Below are 21,316 nucleotides of genomic sequence, written 5' to 3'. Positions count from 1 at the left end.
ACTCCACACACGGTACAACAAACACGCATACTGTGTTCACATTATGCTCTGTGTTATAGGTAATCGAGATAGTTTAAAGTACACATGAGGATAAGCATAGGTCATATTCAAACCAGTTCCCTTTGGATAACAAGTGGAATCAAGGGGGTGGGTCCTGCCTTATCTATCACTCTTCCAATCCCCGTGTGGTCACTTAATTCTTTTTGACATGTGTATGTGTGTACGATGTGCATGTATGCATGTTCGCATATGTGAGCACAGAGATGCATATACACACATATGGGTGCCTAAGGATGCCCAAAGTTGATGCTAAATATCTACCTTTCTCAGTAACTTCCAGAGTATACAGCAAGGTGAAGTCTCTTGGCTGTCTTGGAGCTTGCTGATAGAATTAGTAGAATTAGCAGGACACCTTGTTCCCAGGAGCCTGTCTCTGCCTCCCCAGTGCTGCTATTACAGAGAGGCCACTACATTGTCTTATGTGGGTTCTTGGGATCTAAACTCTACTGCCCAACACTTGCATGACAAGGACTTCACACACGGGGACATCTGCCGTCATGTAATTTAATGCCCTCTATTTCTCTGTGTGCTTGGAGCTGTTTCAATTCTGGGGATTTCTCTACTTTTCCACATGCAACCCAGTGGCATTTGGGTGTCCAGGTTATATTCAGTACTAACAGAAGAAAAGGAAGGAAAATGGGACCATTATAGCCAGCCTTTGTATTCTACCCTGCTGTCAATGAGATGGATTAAAATGCAGTCCTGACTGAATACATATTATTATCAGACACAGTGTTTAACCATTTGTCCTAAATGTGGAAGGGTAATTGCTAATGCTTTCTACAGTCAGAATTGTACAGTTAGGCGTCCTCCTATAAGATAAGAACACACACACTAAACGTGTTGGTGAAGAACTGCACAGACAGGACTGGCAAGATGACTAAGTGGATAAAAGCACCCCCACCTGGTCTGCTGACTTGAGTTCAGTCCCCAGGATGCGCGTGATGGAGGAGATGAATGGCAAAGGCACACTCCCCCCATTACACATGCAAGAAAAATATTTATAAATATTTTAAAAGCAATTTAAATTACATCCATAATGTATAAAATAACTCTGCTACCTAAGAGAAGCACTGGATGTTTAAGTGACGATAATGCTACTCTTAGGGAAGTGTCAGTAAACATGGAATTATTACAACTTTTCTAGACTGTTTTCAGTTAGGCGGATGCTCTGGTGACGCCTGTCACCTCCAAGTGGAGCTACCCAGTAGCTGTGCGATTGGTGCTTCCTCAGAACTCTGGACTCTTCCACGCCAGAGTCACTGCAAAACCCTCAGCAGTCACAAAGTCATTAGCGTATATTCTAAACAAATCCTCAGAGTATGTGAGAATTACATCTGCCAAATGTAACGGCTTTATGGAGACAGTGGAATTGTAAAAACTTAGAACTGCAGGTTTAAGACTGGTACAAGACTTCAGGGGAGGAGGACCCCGTGAGCTGGGGAGGACAGTCCTGGCTTGTTGTGGGACATGGGTAGGCACTCACACGCGTGTTTAGTGGACACACTAGTGAGACTGTAGGAGCCAATTAGATGGGAGCGGCCTGTGAAGCAGTGAATTGCGTATCTGTGAAAATAGGGGGAGAGGAGCATACTTTAACTAAGATATAAGGAGAAGGAATGATTTGTACTTTAACTAAGATACAAGGAGAAGGAACGATTTGAACATATATACTTGTCCTTGCGACCCTGAGGTGATGGTCTCCAAGATTCAAGTCAGAAGGTGGAAGTTTAGTTTGACTGGCTGTGTTTCTTATTGCTCTCTTGTGCTGTGGATGTTGCTAGAATTTTTTTCCCTCTGCTTTTAGATGGCTAGATGACTCTATCATTGACGAGATCACTCCCAAGCTGATCGGGGACCGGCCCAATACGTACACCTACACCAAAGCCTTGGGAGAGATGGTGATACAGCAAGAGAGTGGAAACCTGAATGTGGCTATTGTCAGGCCGTCCATAGTGGGAGCAACCTGGCAGGAGCCTTTCCCGGTGAACACACTTCTTCTTAGCTTCAGTCGGGTGCCTTAGAAACCACGTCTTTCTGATTGCTCTGCTCTTCCTCCTCCTCTTACTTATCCCTTCATTCCCTCTCCCACTCTTCCTTTTCCTTCTCTTCTCCTGCATTCTTTATGACCTGTCGGTTAGTATTATAAATGGATGTGTGGGTGTGCACACGGACACACATGCGCGCACCCATTCACCCTGCCACACACAGGCTGGGCTGTCCAAGGGTAACAGTTTTCTGAAATGTGTAACCAACTGAGATCTTTCTTTCCAGGGTTGGGTTGATAATTTAAACGGACCCAGTGGACTCATTATTGCGGTATGTACAAAGATGAGAAAATAACCCCTTGAAATGGATAGTGTAACGGAGACCTTGGTGTCCACCTTGTGTGGTGATAAAGAAGTAGCTTATCTAGAGCTCTGACCTTCAGGACAGAGGCAACTGACGCGATCAGTTGCTATTCCAGAGTTTTACTTGGGAAATGTCTGCATGCTGAAAATTTCCCTTGGGTTCCCACAATGTGAAGGTATTTTCTTTTCATTGCCTTATTAATGGCTTGAACTAATACAGTCAATCATGTATAAAGAAAAAATATTAGCCTTCTGTGGCTCAGTAGGTAGGGTGCTTGGTCTAGCACACTTAAAACCCTGAGAATCACTCCTAGCACTGAGTGTGTGGGGCAGCTCACACCTGTAATTCCAGACCTCAGAGAGCCAGATGGATCAGAACTTCAAGGCAAAAAAAAAAAAAAAAAAAAAAAAAAAAAAAACCTTATGCCAAAGATTATGGGATGCTTGACATTAAAACGCACAAGCTGGTGTGCATGTGTTGTCTTAATTCTGCCTTTCCACCCTCTTCTGTTCCCTGAATGCTTTTGTTCCTTTCCTCAAGACAGTTTAGATGGGAGTAAAAATCATTTGAACGTGGGCTAGAATCAGTTTTATTACAGAGTACAATAGCACAATGACTCAAATTCCACCCACTCGTTATATTTTTTGGAGACAAAGATGTAGTTTAGACACATGCAAGCATGCATGCACGCATACACACACACACACACACACACACACACACACACAAGCACACACGTGCGTGCACACCTATGGATCCCTACAACAAAAGAAGGGGCCTAGTGTCCAACTCCCACACAAAGCGGCTAGTCCCGACTGTGACTTCACACCTGGTTTATAACCTACGCTCTATCTCTCCTGAGCAGACGGGGAAAGGATTTCTTCGGTCCATAAAAGCTACTCCCATGGCAGTGGCAGACCTGATTCCAGTGGACACAGTGGTCAATCTCACCATAGCGGTGGGATGGTATACTGCAGTTCACAGGTAAGCATGCTTACATAAGCTTCTGAGAGGGGATGGGAAAAGCAATGGCAGTCACACCTTCAGTCTGCAGGCCTCCAGAGTGGTAGGATAGGCTTGCTCCAGTATCTCAGAATTCCCAATAGACTTTCCTATATAGGATAAAGTGTATGAATACTGATTAACACTTGGCGGGTCATAAAATAATTTGCTATTAAACCACTTACCATGGAATTTTTGAATAACCAAAAAGCTTTTCTTTCTATTCAGTACCTTAAAGTAAATGGCAGCACGGTTTCTATTTTTTGTTGCACTGCTGTTTATTTGCTGGTAAATGCCAAGAGATAAGAGGAAATTTGCTGACATGAAGTAACAGCTAGGGAGACGGTGTGATCGTGGCTCTGCGAGTAAAAGACAGGAATGAACTTTTCTCATGTGAACTCAGGCACGCATGCGTGTTCCACAGGTCACACCTATTTGACATATTGATGTGTGTACTTTCTCTTTCTTTTTTCGTTTTTTGTATCAACCCAAAGCAAGAACAGAGTCTGAGAGTCTATGTGGATCGCAGGACCAACAGGGACTGTGATGCCTACCTCGGTGTTAACTTTCCTTTATTTCTCATCAGTTACCAGTGTGATTGTATTTGTTTTACTTTCCTCTTATCTTCCAGACCTAAATCAACATTAATCTACCATTCCACATCTGGGAATCTCAATCCCTGTAACTGGTATGAAATGGGTGAGTGCCTTTCATATATAAGCGAACACCTACCTGTGTTGGCCAGGGAAAACACGGTGCGGGAGGAAGTCATAACACGACAAAACCAGGCACAGAGAGAGATCTATAGACTGTAAACGCGTTACAGTCAGCTAGAACATACAGAGATAAAAGTGGACCATGGGAACGTATGCGTGATTACACGGAACAGTCTTAGAGGAGACTTTAGAATCAACAACGAAACCAAGCAAAGTTTGCAAAGATGAACAATGCTGACGGTGATCTGCACTCCCCCATACACACACCTCGCTCACGGTGACTGTTTCAGAAAGGTCACCTCACAGCCCACCTGTAATGGAGCAGTGTGTTGTTCGTCCATCTGCACAGCTGCCAGCCCCTGCCCTGCCCCAGCTGTGCAGTACCTGTGATGCTAAAAGTGTTTTGTTGGTGACAGATCTCGTCCATCTAGGGATCTGCCTAGATGTGCATGCCTTTGTTGACTCAGGAGTTTGTTTCCTTGCTCAAGTCTGAGATTTTTGACTCTCTAGCTGTTGTACTATTCTGATTCCCACTTAGAGCACACACACTGTGTTATTTGTGCTTGCAAAGTTGAATTCTCTGTGATCAAGTTCTTTTCATCATAAACCCAATTATTTAGATCACATATCTAAATCAGAATTGATTTCAAAATAGTAAGAAATCTGCTTTGACATCAGTAACAGAAGATATCTAAGATCCCACCCATATAAATTGATATTAGTATAAGCAAATGAGATATTGTAATCTCAGGGCAGGAGAGATGGCCCACAGGTAAGAGCAGGTACTACGCTTGCAGAAAAGCCAGTTTGGTTGCCAGTACCCACATCGGTTGACTCACAACTACCTCTAACTCCAGCTCCAGAGGATCTGATGGCACATAATTACCTACACAGACACACATATATACACACAATTACCTACACACAGACACACATATATACACACAATTACCTACACACAGACACACATATATACACACAATTACCTACACACAGACACACATATATACACACAATTACCTACATATTCAAATATTTACGCCTATGGGGCCATTCTTATCCAAACCACCACATTCCACTCCCAGGTCTCCATAAGCTTCTAGTCATATCATAATGCAAAAACACATTTAGTTTAATTTCAAAAGTCCTCATAGTCTTTCAGTCTCAACGTCGTTTAAAAGTCCAAAGTTCAAAGTCTGTTCTGGGACTCATGACAGTCTCTTTAACTATCACCCTTATAAAATCAAAATGAAAAAAGCAGATTACATATTTTCAATATACAATGACATAGTATATACATTACCATCCCAGAGGGGAGAAAAGGGAGCATAGTAAGAAAATACTAACCAAAGCCAGACCAAAACCCCATCTCTGATGTCAAAAGTGCTCTTCAGATCTCCAGCTCCTTTCAGCTGTGTTGACTATGATACACTTCTCTTCCTTGGGCTGGTTCCACACTCAGTATACAGCTCTCTTTGGTAGGTTCCCATGACTCAGGCATCTCCAGTATCTTGGAGTCTCCAACACAATCCAGGCTTCACCTTCACAGCTTCACACAGTGGCCTCTCCAGGCCTCTATGCAGGGACACCCCTACCACAGTCTTGGCCTGATGGCTTTCCTTAGATACTGACAGATTCCATGACCTCTTTTTTATATTCTTGACTCTAAAGCCAGAACCATGTGGCTGAAGCTGACTTCTGCTACTTGTTGAGACTGGGACAAGGGCCCCATTCAATTTCTTTTCCATCAGCCTTCTGTTTTCCATGGTTTCCTTCAATGTTTGCTTAAGCTTTTAATTCCTTTTCACAAGTTGGAAGTTTAGCTGGATGGAGTCTTGCGCTGAGGTCACTACTCCCTTTACTCCCTTTAATATTAGGTTTTGCTTGAGTCTTTCCTCTCCTTGAGCACTGGACTTAGCTCCATTGCATTTCTTGGTGATCCTTTTCTCTTCCAACTGTACATTTTATATTTCTCTTTGCCCCACTGGCTCCTTTTCATTGTAGATCTGCACGAGAGAGACCACTAGTAGCCATGGGACACAGTCGATATCTGGGCTGTCTTGAAATTGCCTCTGCCAATGCCACTAATCCAAAACTCTTCAATTTAGCTTCTAGCAAATGTTTTAGGACAAGAGAAGAAAGCAACCACATTCTTTACCAAAATGTCACTAGAATAGCCTCTAGGCTATTTACTAACTTCTTCCCCTCTGAAACTTCTCGAGCTGAGCCCAAACAGTTCAAATCACCCTCAGCACTGTCTTCCATGCCTCTACTATGACGACCCATAGAGCCACATTTAAAGTGTCCAATCACTTTTCTAGTCCAAAGTGCAAAAGACTTCCATATTCCCCAACAAACAGCATGGTCAGCCCTGTCACAGCAAAAACCTAGACCTGGGTACCAACTTCTGTCCTACTCACTGCTTTTTTGTCATGACACTTCTTTTTTCTTCTTTCTTTTTTTTTTTTAAAGCATTTAATTGGGGGCTCGCTTACAGTTTCAGAGGCTTCGTCCATTATCGAGCACGGTGCCAGGCATGGTGCTAGGGAAGTAGCAGAGAGCTACATCCTAACCCCCAGGCAGAGAGAGGGAGGAGAGAAGCAGGGAGAGAGCGAGCCTGGGCCTGCCATGGGCTTCTGAAACTTCAACGCCTACCCCCCTCAGTGACACAGTTACTGCAAGAAGGCCACACCTACTCCAGTTATTTCACACCTCCTAATCCTTTCAAATAGTACCACTACCTACCTGGTGACTAAGCATTCAAATATATGAGCCATTCTTATTCAAACCAACACATACTGTCTAAACATAAAGGACTAGATCTATTCAATGCCCAGGATCCATGGGAACAAATTTAAATACCTAACGATGCCAGAAAGTTCAGAAGGCAGTTCAGCTAACCCATGTGGTATGAGTTCCCAGGGACACACCTTCCCTCCCGTGTTAGTGATTCTCTCTACACGCTTCAGTGGTGCCATCTGGGGAACAGAGCTGCGGAACAGCCAACACCCTGTGGTTTGTTGTACGATAGGCTGTAACTTGAGGAATGCCTTTCCAGGAGTGATAAATGCTTGACAGAAATTCTTCTCAGCCCCTCACACCACAGCAGATAAGCTTAGCTTGTCATGGCCTTCATCCAGCGCCAAGCCTCTAGACAAGAAGCCCAATACAACAAATTAGGATTTGCCATTTCACTCCCTAGTAATTCAAATTTGTTCAGTTTGAAACTCATTTATTAAATGCTTCATGACAGGGCTATTAGAAGTGATCTAAATACTTCTAGCTGGACCCATTAGCGATGTCACCATAGGTTGAACATTTGTAGTTTCAAGTGGCAATGCAGAATAATTGGCAGTTGAGTGGGTGAACATGCAACATCTCCCTATTTAGTTACCTCTGTTAATGCCCTTCAAGAAAAATTTATTTCCATATAGTTCTTAGGCATTATCAGATTTATACACAGGATCTAGGAAATGTATACATTTTGTTAATAATTAATGGAATCTTTATAAAGAATACATTTTCTAATGGTTACTGTGAAAACATGAAAATGACTAGTAAATTGATCTTATTATACCCAGCTCAACTATCACATGCCTCTTAGCATGAAAATCTGAAATGCTCTAAAAATTGTTTGGTGACATGAAGTCACTGTGAAAAAACTTAGGAGTCAAGATAGACTTAGGAAATATAAAGTTATTGTGCAGTGCTGAAATACTCATTCACTCATTCCAAAAGTACTGACTGAGCACCAACTCCTGGGCAGCCGCGTCTCAAGAGCTAAGTAGGCACAAAAGCACAGTTATACATCAGATATGGCTAAGTGCTTGAAGAAACATAAAGTGGGGTAAAAGGATGCTTTCCTGTGTGAAAGCCAAGGAAATAGCTCTGGTAAGGTGACAGACATCTCAGCAGAGACCTGAGGGAAGTGATGTCTTGAAGGCTGAAGGAACAGTACAAAAGCTCTTTATTCATATTCAAAGACAGGAGAGCCACTTTGTCTAGAGTGGAAACAACCAAAGGGAAAAGGCTAGTAAATATACCAAGAATGATGGGCATAGGAGTAAGGATGAAGGCAGATCCTGCAAGGCCCTCTTCATGGTGAGCATTTTCTTTCTATGTAAGAAGATACAGATGTTACAAGGTCTTAACAACTGATTATCTTCTCTCCAAGTAAGAGGGTCCATCAGAGGATTCTATAAAAAGGTAAATTCCGAGTAACATTTTCAAAGATTCATCCTAGCTGCTGTATGGAGAGCAGACTGCTGGGGGACAAGAGCTTTAGTAGAGTCTGTGGTGACACTACCCCAATATTCCAAGAACAGGGGCAGCTCCTAACCATCGCAACACAGCAAATGGTGATGCTGGATTCTTTTCAAGGGGAAGGCCAATATTCTCATTTGCACTGTTAGGAGAGTTGTTGAAAAAAGGGGAGGATCAAGATAATCCCAAAGGTTCTGGCTGGCTTACTGAAAAAGACAACTATCATTTAGAGATAGAAAGTGTTATGAAACGTGTCAGGAAAGGACAGTTAGCCATGGGAATATCAAGAGGCCAATTTTAGAGCTGTTCAATGTGAGTGTTGATTACATACAAATGAAAATATGGAGCAAACATGCAGACGCATAGATGAGAAGGTCGGCGCTAATGTCAGAATCTCCTGTGTTTGGCTCTTTCAAGTGTAGTTGTCTCTTAAGTTCCATGCTGTGGTTTCATTTGTATTACCTTGATAAAACACACTGACCAAAATCAACTTAGAGGGAGAAGGGGTTTATTTTGTTTACAATCAAGATTATGGCCCATCATTGAGAAGGCAGAGCAGGAACTCAAGCTGAAAATTGAATGCAGGCCTGCTTGCTATTTATTCTACAGAGCATTACTTCTGACCAAGGAACTGACTCACAGTCAATGAAAGCACAGCAGAAACCATGGAAGAAGGGTGCTTTCTCATCTACACAGACTATACTTAACTTTCTTATACAGTTCAGAACCACCTGCCCAGGTGTTCTATTGCTGTTCTATTGCTGTTAAGAGGCACCATGGCCACAGCAACTCTTATCAAAGAAAGATTTAACTGGGACTGGCTTACAGTTTCAGAGGTTTAGTCCATGATCATCATGCTGGGAAGCATGGATCATGCAAATAGGAGAAGTAGCTGAGAGTTTTACACCCAGCTCTGCAGACAGCAAGAAGAGAGAGAGGCACCTCGAAGACCACCCTTCCTCCCCCAACCCCTTCCTCCAACAAGGCTATACCAACTCCAATAAGGCCACAACTCCTATTCCTTCTCAAGTAGTACCTCTCTCTAATGACTGAGCATTAGAATCTATGAGCCTATGGGGCCATTCTTACTCAAACCACCATACTAGGGATGGTGCTGCCCACAGTGGGCTGGGCCTCCTGTATCAATTAACAATCAAGAAAATCCCCTAGAGACATGCCTACAAGACACTCTAACTCAAAAATCTTTTCAATTAATTGCCTCTGAGTTAAAGCTAACCAGGAATATCTATATTTTACATGTCTGTTTCTTGATGATGTATTTTCAAAGAGGCAATAATCAAATTACCACAATAACTGATAACTTCATCAATTGAATAATGAACTGCATTTTTGAAAAGATCCAATTAGGTCAAAATTGAATTTAAATGAATGCTATAAAAAAACTATTGAATATATTAAAAATGTAAACTAAGCTAATCTAAAAATTCTGAAAAGGCAATTATAAAAATTCTACTAGCAATAAACTGAGCCAAATATACACATAGAAAAACAAAAATATCAAAGCAAAAGAAGCTGTGGTATCTAAAGTGAACCACAAAAATGTAGCACAAAATCTAATTGTTCTTAATAATAAAAACTTGGGAGTCAGATATTAGGGGTAAAAGCTGAAGGATCAGAGAAGTAGAGAGGTCAGTCACTAGAATTCTTACCTCTACTAATGCTCAGACTAAAGGAGCAACTCTGTCTCTATGAATTCTCAGATTACATGCTCAAACTCCATCTGTCTCTACAACTCCTCAGACTGCATCTGAGCTCCTGCTTTTTCCCTCCTTATATTCCTCTCTACCTCCCTAGTGCTGGGATTAAAAGCATGTGATTCCCAAGTACTGGGATTAAAGGTGTAAGCACCACTGCCTGGCTCTAATTCTCTTTTAGACTGGATCGATCTTGTGTAGCCCAGGGTGGCCTTGAATTTAGAGAGATCTGTCTGCCTGTCCCCTGAGTGCTATAAAGGTATGTGTCACCACTGCCTGGCCTCTATGGCTAACTAGTGGTTTAGTCTGCACTCTGAGCTTCAGGCAAGCCTTTTTTGTTAGATTACAAACAAAATAACAATACATACAAAGAAATCCATGTTTATACTTTTATGCAAGCCTTTGTTAAGAACATGTTAAGGACATTTAACCTGCAAGGGATCCTCCCAGCTTCTGTTTCTGGCCTTTCAGAGTAGACTTGAGAACCTAGAATGAACATCCTTCTGAATAGCCTGTCCTTATATTGAATAAGAAACTTCTCCAAGTATTTGAAAGTAAATGTTTAAAGAAAAGGCCAGGTGTAGTGGTGCACACCTTTAATCCCAACACTTGGGAGATAGAGACAGGTGGATTTCTGTGAGTTCAAGGCTGGCCTGGACTACCTAATAAGTTTTAGGATAGCCAGAGCTACAATAGTGAGGCCCTGTCTCAACCTCCTACCCCACCAAAATAGGATACATTCTTAGTGCATTCTGTGCAGATGTTCACTTGCCAGGCATAAAAATCTACATGTTCTTAGAAACAGACTGGTGATGCTATACAGTAAACACTGTCTGTCATTCTGAGCTGCAGACAGCTTGCACTTATAATGGACTTACCTTATATGTCTCAGACTTATCACCTCCTCTTTTTGCTCCAGGATTACAGGTCTTAGCGACCATAGAAAAGATTCCGTTTGAGAGTGCTTTCAGAAGGCCAAACGCTGACTTCACCACCAACAACTTCACCACTTATTATTGGAACACTGTCAGTCACCGATTCCCAGCCATCATCTATGACTTCTATTTGAGGCTTACTGGAAGGAAACCCAGGTGAGAAGTTGGGACAATAGCTTTAGTAGTGTCAATGCATTGAATCTAAAATCTTTAATCCTCACTACAGCTAAGGATTGAAGGAGACAAATTTCTGACTGACACACACACATGCTAATAACAGCAGCTTTACACACTGAATGCTTACTGTGTAGCCATCTACTACAAGGTCTTATGATGGCCTCTTCTTCAAGCCTCAAATCTAACACTTTCACCATTGAAAGAGAAGCTAAGGGCAGGCAGAACCTACATATTAACAGCAAGACAGTACAGCCACTACTACAAACTAGGTTTACTGATACCTAGAGATAAGAAAACAGAGATGAGGTGCCAAAGCTAAGTCAGTTCTGTCACCACCCAGCAGTGACAAAAGTGTATCTCCGGCTACCTCCATAACACATTCAACAGGAGGAAATTCCTGGGATCACAATCAGAACAGGAACAGGATTGGTTCCTTAGCAGCCCCCTTCTGAGGTGGGAGGGCTTTCCTTCTCTGGACTAGCACAAGAAACAGTTGCAACACAGAGGCTATGTGCTCACCTAGCTTCTCACTCACATAAGGAAGCATTGTGACTGTGTGGGAAACATCTGTGTGAGTTTTACCCAGTACAGAAGAGACTAGAAGGAAAACACAGGCAGATATTCTAAGTCCATCAAAATAGGTCAAGTTGAAGGGTTAGGAACACTTGGATAAAGCAAGGTTTGGTAAATAAGAGAAAAACACAAGTCAAGAAAAGTTAATATGCGTTTTGTTTGGGAGAAATTAAACCGCACTGGATTGGACAATGGGTAGTGTTTTGTGATACACTTATTTATTGTGTGTATACTACCACTGCACAGGAGCAGAGGTCAGAGGGCACATTAAAGGGAGGTTGGTTCTACCCTGTGCATTCTGGGGATTGACCCAGATTGTTAGGCTTGGCAGAAAGTCCCTTTACCCACTAGCCTCACAATAATCTCCATGGCTTTTTATAAAACCAGTCTGACACTATAGGATCTGACATGGTCAAGTTTGGAGCCAGGATTTAAATCTTGGCTTCACTAATTTAGTCATGAGCCATACATTTATTTTCCTTCTAAACACTAACTTCCTCTTCTACAAAAAGGAGGTAGTAACCATTATCTATTTGATATGAAGGCCCACAGAATGAAAGAATCGCTATCATGACTAAGTTCTAGGTTTTCTTTACAGGTTTTGTGATTGTGTTTTATGTACTAAAAAGGCTTCTACCTAAGAGTAACATGTTCTTTTGTTGTTGTTGTTGTTCTACAACTACTGTTCTGAACATTTAAATCTACTTCTTTAAAAAAGAAACTTCCCATGATAACAGTGAGGAGTCTCACAGTTGGTGGGAACTTGAACCAAGAATATGACCAAATTCCTAGAGCATCACAAGTCTTAAGAGAATTAACTATATTCTGGTACCAAGCTCAGTTTAACCACTTTCAGCTCAGAGGCCTACCTGGAGCATTTTCTACTTGACCTTGAACATAACCTTTCTGTAAAGTAATACAAATAATTCTGACTACATCAGTCCTAGGTGGTTTCTAGAGGAGAGCTGTTTTATGTTCTGAGCATGGAGCTAGAAAAGTCCATTGCAAGAAATGGACACAGGGAAATGGGATTGCAACAGCAGAGGTTCTCTGCTGTTGGTCAGAACTACATGGGAGTTGAATACCTACCCTCTTAAACTTATGAACCATATTATGAAAAATGCGGACAAGGAGCTACCTATAAGGCTGTGCCTAATAGAGTAGATTACGAACATTAAGTCTGTCTTCATTAAGTATGAATTAGAACTAGCTTTTGTTTCTCCAAGTGCTAATGGTCAACACTCTGCCAAAAGTTTATATGCTAAGACCTGAGATCCCAATTTTGTTTTACAAATTTAAGAACATATAATTAAAAAGAAATTAGCTTTCTAAAGATCTGTCTCAAAATGAAAACAAAACAGTAATCTTTTCAGGCAAATAACTCGCTCAGTTTTGAAATGTCTAATGAGAAAGGGATGGGTGTTTGGGTGTGGGGTTGTAAAGTATCTGATAAGACACTGTTAGATTCATTCGCTTTCCTTTATTTAACAGAATTAGGATGGAAAGCGGGGAGGAGAAATGATAATTCTAACTTGTGTAACAATAAGGGGGGCTGCTTGGTTGGGTTTCTATCCCACTTGGTACCCTACAGCCAGCAAGCCCCAAAGAAAAATCACACAGAGATCTCTATAGGTTATAAAGCTGATTGGCCCATTAGCTCAGGCTACTTATTAGATCTTGTAGCTTATATTAACCCATTATTCTGATTTATTTTTGTCATATGGCTCGGTACCTTTTTCAGCTGGCAAGTCACATCCTGCTTCCTCGGTGGTCTGATCAGGACTGGGAGGAATCCACTTCCTCCTTCCCAGAATTCTCCTGTTCTCATCACATCACCTCTACTTCCTGTCTGGTTTCCCTGCCTATAGTTCCTGCCTGGAATCAGCATTTATTTAAAACATGATTGACAGAATACAGACAATTCTCTAGCACCAAACTTGCACAGAAGTTTATAAACCCTTTTAGTACCCTAAGTAGATTTTTTAGAGAATGAGCAATTTGTTAGATATATTGCTAGTACTCACTCACATGAAGGAAGTGTACTTTACAAAATATTGTTATTGTTGTTAGCTAGCTGAGGAGGGGTGTGGCCCAGGAACTGAAGAATTATGGGAAATTGGGGGAAAGAGGGATACACTTTCATGTCTTGTTTTTTTTTTTTTTTTTAAGACTGTTTTACTGGACTAGATCTCAGTAAGTAGCCCAGGCTGATCTTGATCTCATGCATCTTCCTGCCTCAGCCTCCCCAGTGCTGGTATTACTGGCACGAGCCCACCAGGGCTTGCACTCCCTTAATGGTGCTGGGCCAAACTTCCCTGTGGAGGAGAAGGCAGTGGGCAGGATGCACCGCACCAGCTATCTGGTCTCTCCCTCAGGATGATGAAGCTCATGAACCGACTCCTGAAAACCACTTCCATGCTGGAGTATTTCATCAACCGCAGTTGGGAATGGAGCACAAACAACACAGAAATGCTTCTGTCAGAGCTGAGTCCTGAAGACCAGAGAGTAAGTGTGGCTCTGACTCTGGGAACTCACCATTATGTGGCCAGTAATGTCGATGGGGAAGTTCTGAGTATACAGGCAGATGATTTTTCTCCCTAAGGAAACCAGACAATGTCAGCATTCACAGGACACAAGTTTAGTGAAGCGAGAACTAGTTTGTGGATTGTGATTAGACCTTCACTGCTGCTGAAGTGATGAGGCGGATGAGACGGGTAGGTCCTGGAGGCTCACTGGCCAGCGAGTGTAGTAGCTATGTTGATGAGCTCTGGGTACCCACATCGGACAAGGTGACTGCTTGGCAGTGCAAAGCCCAAAATATCTTTTGCTACACAGGTATTCAACTTCGATGTGCGCCAGCTGAACTGGCTTGAATACATTGAAAATTACGTTTTGGGGGTTAAGAAGTATCTACTGAAAGAGGATCTGGCTGGTATTCCCAAAGCAAAGCAACACCTAAAAAGGTAGGGACCTTCCTTGGTATGTGCGAGTTGTTACTGTTGACTGACTTTACACCGAATTGTGCGTGTGAATTAAATCATTCCACACTGATGTAGTTCCTACTGTGAGGCTGGATTCACACTTCTTGAGCATTAGAAACTCTGCATTCCATACTATCCTATAGCACACAACGTTGAGTTTAGATCTCACTGCACTCCTGAAGCAGGTATTAAGAAAGAATGGTGTTCGTGGAAACAAACACTGGAGCCAGGCTTCAGCCCAAGTCTGCTTCTTCTTGTGCTTATCACAATGTGGCCTAAGGAAGACCCAAATGGCAGATCACACTACGTAACTTGAAAACCATGTAACTACTCTTCAATTCTTACAACCCCTTCCTACTTCTTGTAGTCAAAATTCCAGACAAACAGGTTACAGGATACGGGTCATGATTCCTGCAAAAGCTAATGTTTGTAGTCAAGGTGGTAGACGGACAGCCAAGAGGGAGGACACTTGAAAAGCAGGATGCAAAGTTCACTGTGTACTCTCCAATCAAGATTTCAAGGGCTTTTACAAGCTGTGTTTGTACATTGTGTGTAGATGTGCATGTGGAGGTCAGAGGACAACTCTGCGTGGTCAACTTCTGCCCTTTGACCCTTACATAAGTTCCAACTCAAGTTCCAGGCTTGCTCCAAAAATGCATTTACTCAGCCATTTCTACTAGCCAGAGAGGATTTTTGATATTGAAAGATCAGAGTGTATTTTGAAAATACTACATTCACCTAGGAACCATTAAAAAAAAAAAAACTACATTCACCTAGGAACCATGCTTGTAAAAAGAGCTCTAAACAGAGAAATAGGAGGAAGTGTAACAAGCTAGCAAAACATGAGAAAAAAACATGATCAGTCAATAGAAAATGAAAGGCACTACACACAAAGGGGCGCCAAGCCATCCCTGGGCTCTAGGAACGCATTTGCACTTCAGGTAACACAGCCTGGTGCAGGCATTGTCTTAACTGCGCTTGTTTCTGTTCCTCAGGCTCCGAAACACCTACTACCTCTTTAACACCGCCCTGTTCCTGATCATCTGGCGCCTCCTCATCGCAAGGTCTCAGATGGCTCGGAACATCTGGTTCTTCATTGTGAGCTTCTGTTATAAGTTCATCTCCTACTTTAGGGCCTCAAGCACACTCAAGGCCTAAGAACATTGCACCAGCCCATCATCTGGAACCTCAGATACCTCTCAGGCAGGAAACTGTGTCTTAAACTAGGACGTAACAAGAAGCACACCCAAGCTTCCAGCCAAACCTACCGTTCCATCTTCTTTCCTACTTCTTCACTGTATTTTTTTTTTAATTTGGTTCAGTGCGAACGAAAGTCAACCTCTAACTGCATACATGTACAAAAACCTGACTTCCAAAGTATGTCTTAACGCCACCACTCTACACATCACACACAGAGCATGCGATCACCCCTTTCCCTATACTTAGCTTTCCCTTCCTGACACAAGTAACTTCAACTATGAAGTTATGGACAAACATGGCAGACACCTAAGCAGCCTAGAGAGAGGCAGTACCAATCGGGGAAGCATGCTCAGCACCAAAGTAAAAGCTTCCAAACACGGTGAGCGGAGGAAGGCAGCTCAACACCCTCACAGTGCCATAGAAGTAGCCCGCTATCTTAAACACTAGAGTCCCGGTTGAGTTGAGGTGGAGAAAGCAGGCTCAGAGTCTGCTGTTTCTCACCTGGGTCAATATCTTAACCCTAAGAGGAACAAATGGTATAGATAATCACACACGAAATATGAACTTAACTGTACATGCATCAGGAATTTGAAGTACTTCAAAGTTTATAGATTCTTATAATTCAGACATCCCTTAGCCTAAGCCATTCTGATCACCATTGTCCTGGAAACCCTCTCACGCTCCTCCTCATTTACTGATGTTGCCAAAGCCCTATTTAAGTGTACTTCACTCAGGCATCAGTCAGGAGGGCTGTGGGGAGAGGGACGTTCCTAGATCAGAACCATGGAAACCCTCCGACCTTTGCCAGTAAGGAAAGCAAAATTTCAAATAAAATTTTAAGTTCTAGTTTTCGTCTTTGTGTGCGGAGCTGGAAAGAGCAAGTTCCTGTAGCCCCTGAGGCCGATGTACCTCCGTCATCCCAGTCACACATTAACTGTGGGGTGTACAGAGCTCAAAAACATAAAGTGAAGTTTTTGCTTAAGTATTTTAGATACAAATAAAAACCTCTATACATTCACAAATCCTCATATTCATAAGTTGTCACCCCAGGTGTGCTCATATTTGAGATCTGGACATGCAGGACTGCAGGATCTCTGCATGCTAAAAACATGAAGTATCCAAATGAGGCATTTGGGACCTAAAAAGTAACTGTCACACAAGCTTCTGAAAACTACACACACGTATTTGATATGTGGATGCTTGCATTCTGGTGGCTCAAGTGTGCCCAGTACTGAGCTTCATTGGCTTCTTGAGGAACATGTTCGGAGAGCCCTTTCTGGTATGGCTCCTGCAAGTCAGAACAAAGCACCTGTGGGTGTCCTGTGTGAGAAAGCTGCAAGATACTTCTGAGTTACATGAAAGACCCAAGGTATGGATACAATAAATATAGCACTGGATTTAAAAAACAGTTCTAAAAATTCACTACTGAATTTCATCATTCCAAGAACTCCAGGGATTGAATATTAGTTTAAACTTCTGATTAAATAAAATTCTGAATTACTGTCTTCGGTGTTAACTGCTGACCACCTCCTCCCATAACCCTTCTCCAGGAGAAAGGAGATACGTAAACATAGGCTACACACCGATACCATCTGTTCCCGCCACACCGACGGGACTGTGTTTGCATGAGTGTTCTGAGGCACTTGACACATGGCACAAATTTATCTTGCAATGCTTAAACAGGAAAAGTTTAAGTTACTATGTGAAAAGCTGCCACCATTGAGAAATCCACCCCAGGACCAACCAATTACATGAATCCCAACATATGCACAGCAATAGGGGGAAAATCTACTTGGGTGCAGAGTTAAAGGTATAAAGGTATATGCTTGAAAAGAAGTCCTGGTAAAAGGGAGAGCTGATTACAACCACAATGTCTTCTATACATATGAAAAAAATACCAACATGAACCATTATATTTTATTCTATTAATAATATAGGCCAGTGAGAACATACAACAGGATGTCTTGGTCTAGTCTGCACCCACATGGTACTTGACGACAGTGATCAGACAGCTACTAAGGCAACCAATGCTGACACACTTCAGAAAACTTTCTCATATTCCTGTACTCACCTAGTGCCACGTCTAACTCATTTGATAACTTCTAACACTGAGGCAAACAGAGAACTCCCAAACAGCATTTGTCTTAGCCATTGGTCTAGAGACACCATGACCAAGGCAACTCTACATCTACATTTAATGCTTCCTTTTATACTTACGGTTTCAGAGATTTAGTCTATTATCATCATGACAGGGAGCATGGTGCAGGAACAGCACCTAAAGGCTATACCCTGGTCTGCAGGCAGAGTGGAAACCTCAAAACCTGCCCTGTTGACACCACTCCTCCAAAGCCACACTCCCTGGGGACTAAGCGTTCAAATATGCGTTTATAAGGTACATTCTTACTGAAACCACCACATTAGATTATAACACAGATCAACCTAGTTTCTAAATCATCACTAACTATGAAAAGTTCACAGGCCTCACATGGCTACCTTTCCTGGAACTAAGGCCCTAGCTATCTTAGGACACTGAAAAGCAATGTTGGTCCTTTATGTTCAGAGAAGTGTTTAAAAAACAAACAAACAAAAAAAAGTCACTGCCTACAATCAGCTTTAAAAGTATGGTTGAAAAGTTAATAAAGCAAACCTAGCAATAGCTGGGTTTTAGATATTATATGACAGAATGTGGCCACTTCTATGGCAAACAGTGCTTACCTGGAATTAAGTTTAAGCAGAACCATGTCTTCTGACATGGGTTTGTTTTTAGCATCTTCCTATTTTATCTGAAATACTAAGTACTCGAGGGTCAGAGACGCGGTAGAATAACACGCATCCTCTCTAGGATAGAAATCACTTTAATAAAAAGCAGATGGAGGCAGGGACTTCTCAGTGGCACAGCAGTTGCTGAAAATATGCAGGACCCAGTTACCCAAGTGACCAACTTCCACAGCTTTTCCATCAAGCCTGTAGTAAAGTGATCTCTGCTTCCTGAGTTATGCTCATAAGAGCTGACTTCAGAATAGTATTAGGAGACCCCAAACATTCAGGTGCTTTACTGATGGTAATCTCAACTACCTACAGACCCAGTCATACGAACCACAGTGCTGTGTACACATACGCTCATGTGTGTGCTGTCTACATGTACGTGTACCCACGTGTGACGGCCAGCAGTCAATGTTGGGCATCTTCCTCTGTCATTTTCCATTTTTTTTCACACAGCATCTCACTGAACCTGGAGTTTGTTGATTCAGCAAGATTAGCTGGACAGAAAGCCCCAGGGATGTTCCTGTCTCTGCCTCCCCCAGTGGCTGGGATTACAAGAACATGCTAGTCACACCAAGGTGGCAGATGCACGCCAGCCACAGCAGGGTGGCAGGTGCATGCCAGCCACAGCAGGGTGGCAGGTGCACGCCAGCCACACCAGGGTGGCAGGTGCACACCAGCCACACCAGGGTGGCAGATGCATGCCACATCAGGCTCCATCATTACCCTGGCAGTGTTTTAAAGGATCCGAGAAGCTTAAACAAGAAGCTGCAAAATTAAATGGCATGCTGAATTTTTAAGGATCTCAAGATCTGGATCAAGTATTTCTTAGACCACACACACACAAAAAATGTATCTAGAGTACAAGTGTAAAGAGAATTTTGAAGTAAAGGAGTTACACGTAAATTTACTTCCTGGCAACTGAATTACAACACATCTACCAAAATATTACATCTTATAGGCATTTCCAAGTTAAGACTAAGTTGTTTCAGATGATAAATTCTGATTATAATGAAATAGCTTTTCTGTGTCCAGTGCTCATCTGAGTAGGAGAACAAGTGGATCTGCCGGTCTAATACTGAGCCGGGCTATCTCAGGAGGTAGTCAAGGATTTCAACACTTGACAGTAATTTATTTACCTAGTTAGTTTCTGTCTTTACAGTCAAAGTATACAAATACAAACATAGTATAAAAAATACATTTCAAGTAAAGGAGGCCTCAGACTTAAAATATTAGGATTGAACACACACACGACTACCTTAATAAAATCCAGAAGACTGTAATGAACAGACACTTGGGTATCCTGGCTCTAGGGATCACAAGCACAGGAAAAGCTGTGTAATTGGCAGGCAGTTAGGGATTTCTGACCTGGAATGAAAATCTGGTAAGGCCAAAAACTCTCTCCACACATCCTGGTCGCAGTTGCCTTCATCACCCAAACAGATGGTCAGAATTTTAATTTCTTTACTGACAAAAAACATGGCCCTGACTATTTGAAAATGAACGTCTTAATTTCTAAAATGGAAATCAATGCCAAGAAAATGTTGCTTTAAACAAATTCCCTTAGAGTCAACTTTAATGGAAAAGATACAACTCAATAAGATAAGATTTTAATGTGGCACTTAGAAACCATGAAAAAATTAAAAATAATTTTAAATCTCCTAAAGACACTGTAATACTGAAAGCAATTCTAAATCAGTATTTTCTTCTCTGAAGCCTGACTGAATTTTCTAGCAGTAGACATGGAAAAGTAGCGTTCAGTCTCAAGTGCCGACATTCCAGTTCTCGCTAGCGATTCTTCTGGAGAGATGTCCTGTTTCTAGCCCAACTATAAAATCTAAGGGGAAAAACAAAGACCAACCAAAAACTCACAAAGAAACAAAAACCTCAGAGAAGACTCATTCATTATTTGAAATTTCCTGGATATTTTTAAAAAATTGAAAACCATTATTACATTATCAGTCAGTTAACCTCTTAATACTGTGCATTTTAATTAAAAATGTTGATTTTCTACATAATACCACTTTTCATACACTTTACTGCTGAGTGTTTTGCTGCTATCTCCTTCCTATCTGACTGCCTACCCTCTTTCAATAGATTGTTTTTTCAATATGTAAAAACATTCACTTGAAAACACAGTTTTTTGTCAGTGTGGTCCTATGTCTGACAGGAACCGGAAACCCAGTCTTCTCTCTCAAAGATTTAGTCTCTGGAGATGAACTGATGCTTCTGCCCTTAAGAGCCACGAGAGGAGATCGGCTGGCACACAAATTCGGCAGTTCTTAAGAGTACCTGACAGGGCTCCCTCTAGTTCTTCCCAGAGCCCCGACCGAGGGCAGTACTGTCCCTGGTCCAGGCTCACAGCTGGGCTTGTGCTGCTCAGACCTGACACTGCCTCACCTGTGTGTGGCTCTCCTGTCTCCCACTGCCCACAAGCATACAGGACTTCTCCCTCGACAGTTCACAAATTACTAGTGACTTTTATGGTCTTACGCTGTCCTTTCTCCCCGCAGCGTCCCAGGTACAAGCTGTGAGTGACACCTGTTACATATCATAGCACTTACACACCTGCCCTTGGG

At 42.1% G+C, this 21,316-nt stretch overlaps 1 protein-coding gene across 2 annotated transcripts in view; it reads left to right on the top strand.

The window, feature by feature from the left end:
- The window catches only part of Far2 (fatty acyl-CoA reductase 2), a 117,580-nt gene extending 100,158 nt beyond the window's left edge, over positions 1 to 17,422 (top strand). For both annotated transcript variants that reach the window (XM_057793003.1, XM_057793007.1), the window contains exons 5-12: positions 1,868 to 2,045; positions 2,335 to 2,379; positions 3,278 to 3,396; positions 4,046 to 4,113; positions 11,028 to 11,199; positions 14,169 to 14,298; positions 14,629 to 14,756; positions 15,770 to 17,422. In XM_057793003.1, the coding sequence (XP_057648986.1) occupies positions 1,868 to 2,045; positions 2,335 to 2,379; positions 3,278 to 3,396; positions 4,046 to 4,113; positions 11,028 to 11,199; positions 14,169 to 14,298; positions 14,629 to 14,756; positions 15,770 to 15,932 (1,003 nt within the window). In that variant the 3' untranslated portion in view covers positions 15,933 to 17,422. The remainder of the gene's footprint in view (positions 1 to 1,867; positions 2,046 to 2,334; positions 2,380 to 3,277; positions 3,397 to 4,045; positions 4,114 to 11,027; positions 11,200 to 14,168; positions 14,299 to 14,628; positions 14,757 to 15,769) is intronic.
- The last annotated feature ends 3,894 nt before the right edge of the window (positions 17,423 to 21,316 follow it).

This window comes from Chionomys nivalis, chromosome 1 (assembly GCF_950005125.1).
Source record: "Chionomys nivalis chromosome 1, mChiNiv1.1, whole genome shotgun sequence".
Taxonomy (NCBI): domain Eukaryota; kingdom Metazoa; phylum Chordata; class Mammalia; order Rodentia; family Cricetidae; genus Chionomys; species Chionomys nivalis.
Note: the sequence above shows the minus strand (reverse complement) of the source record. Positions and strands in the feature narration are given on the sequence as shown.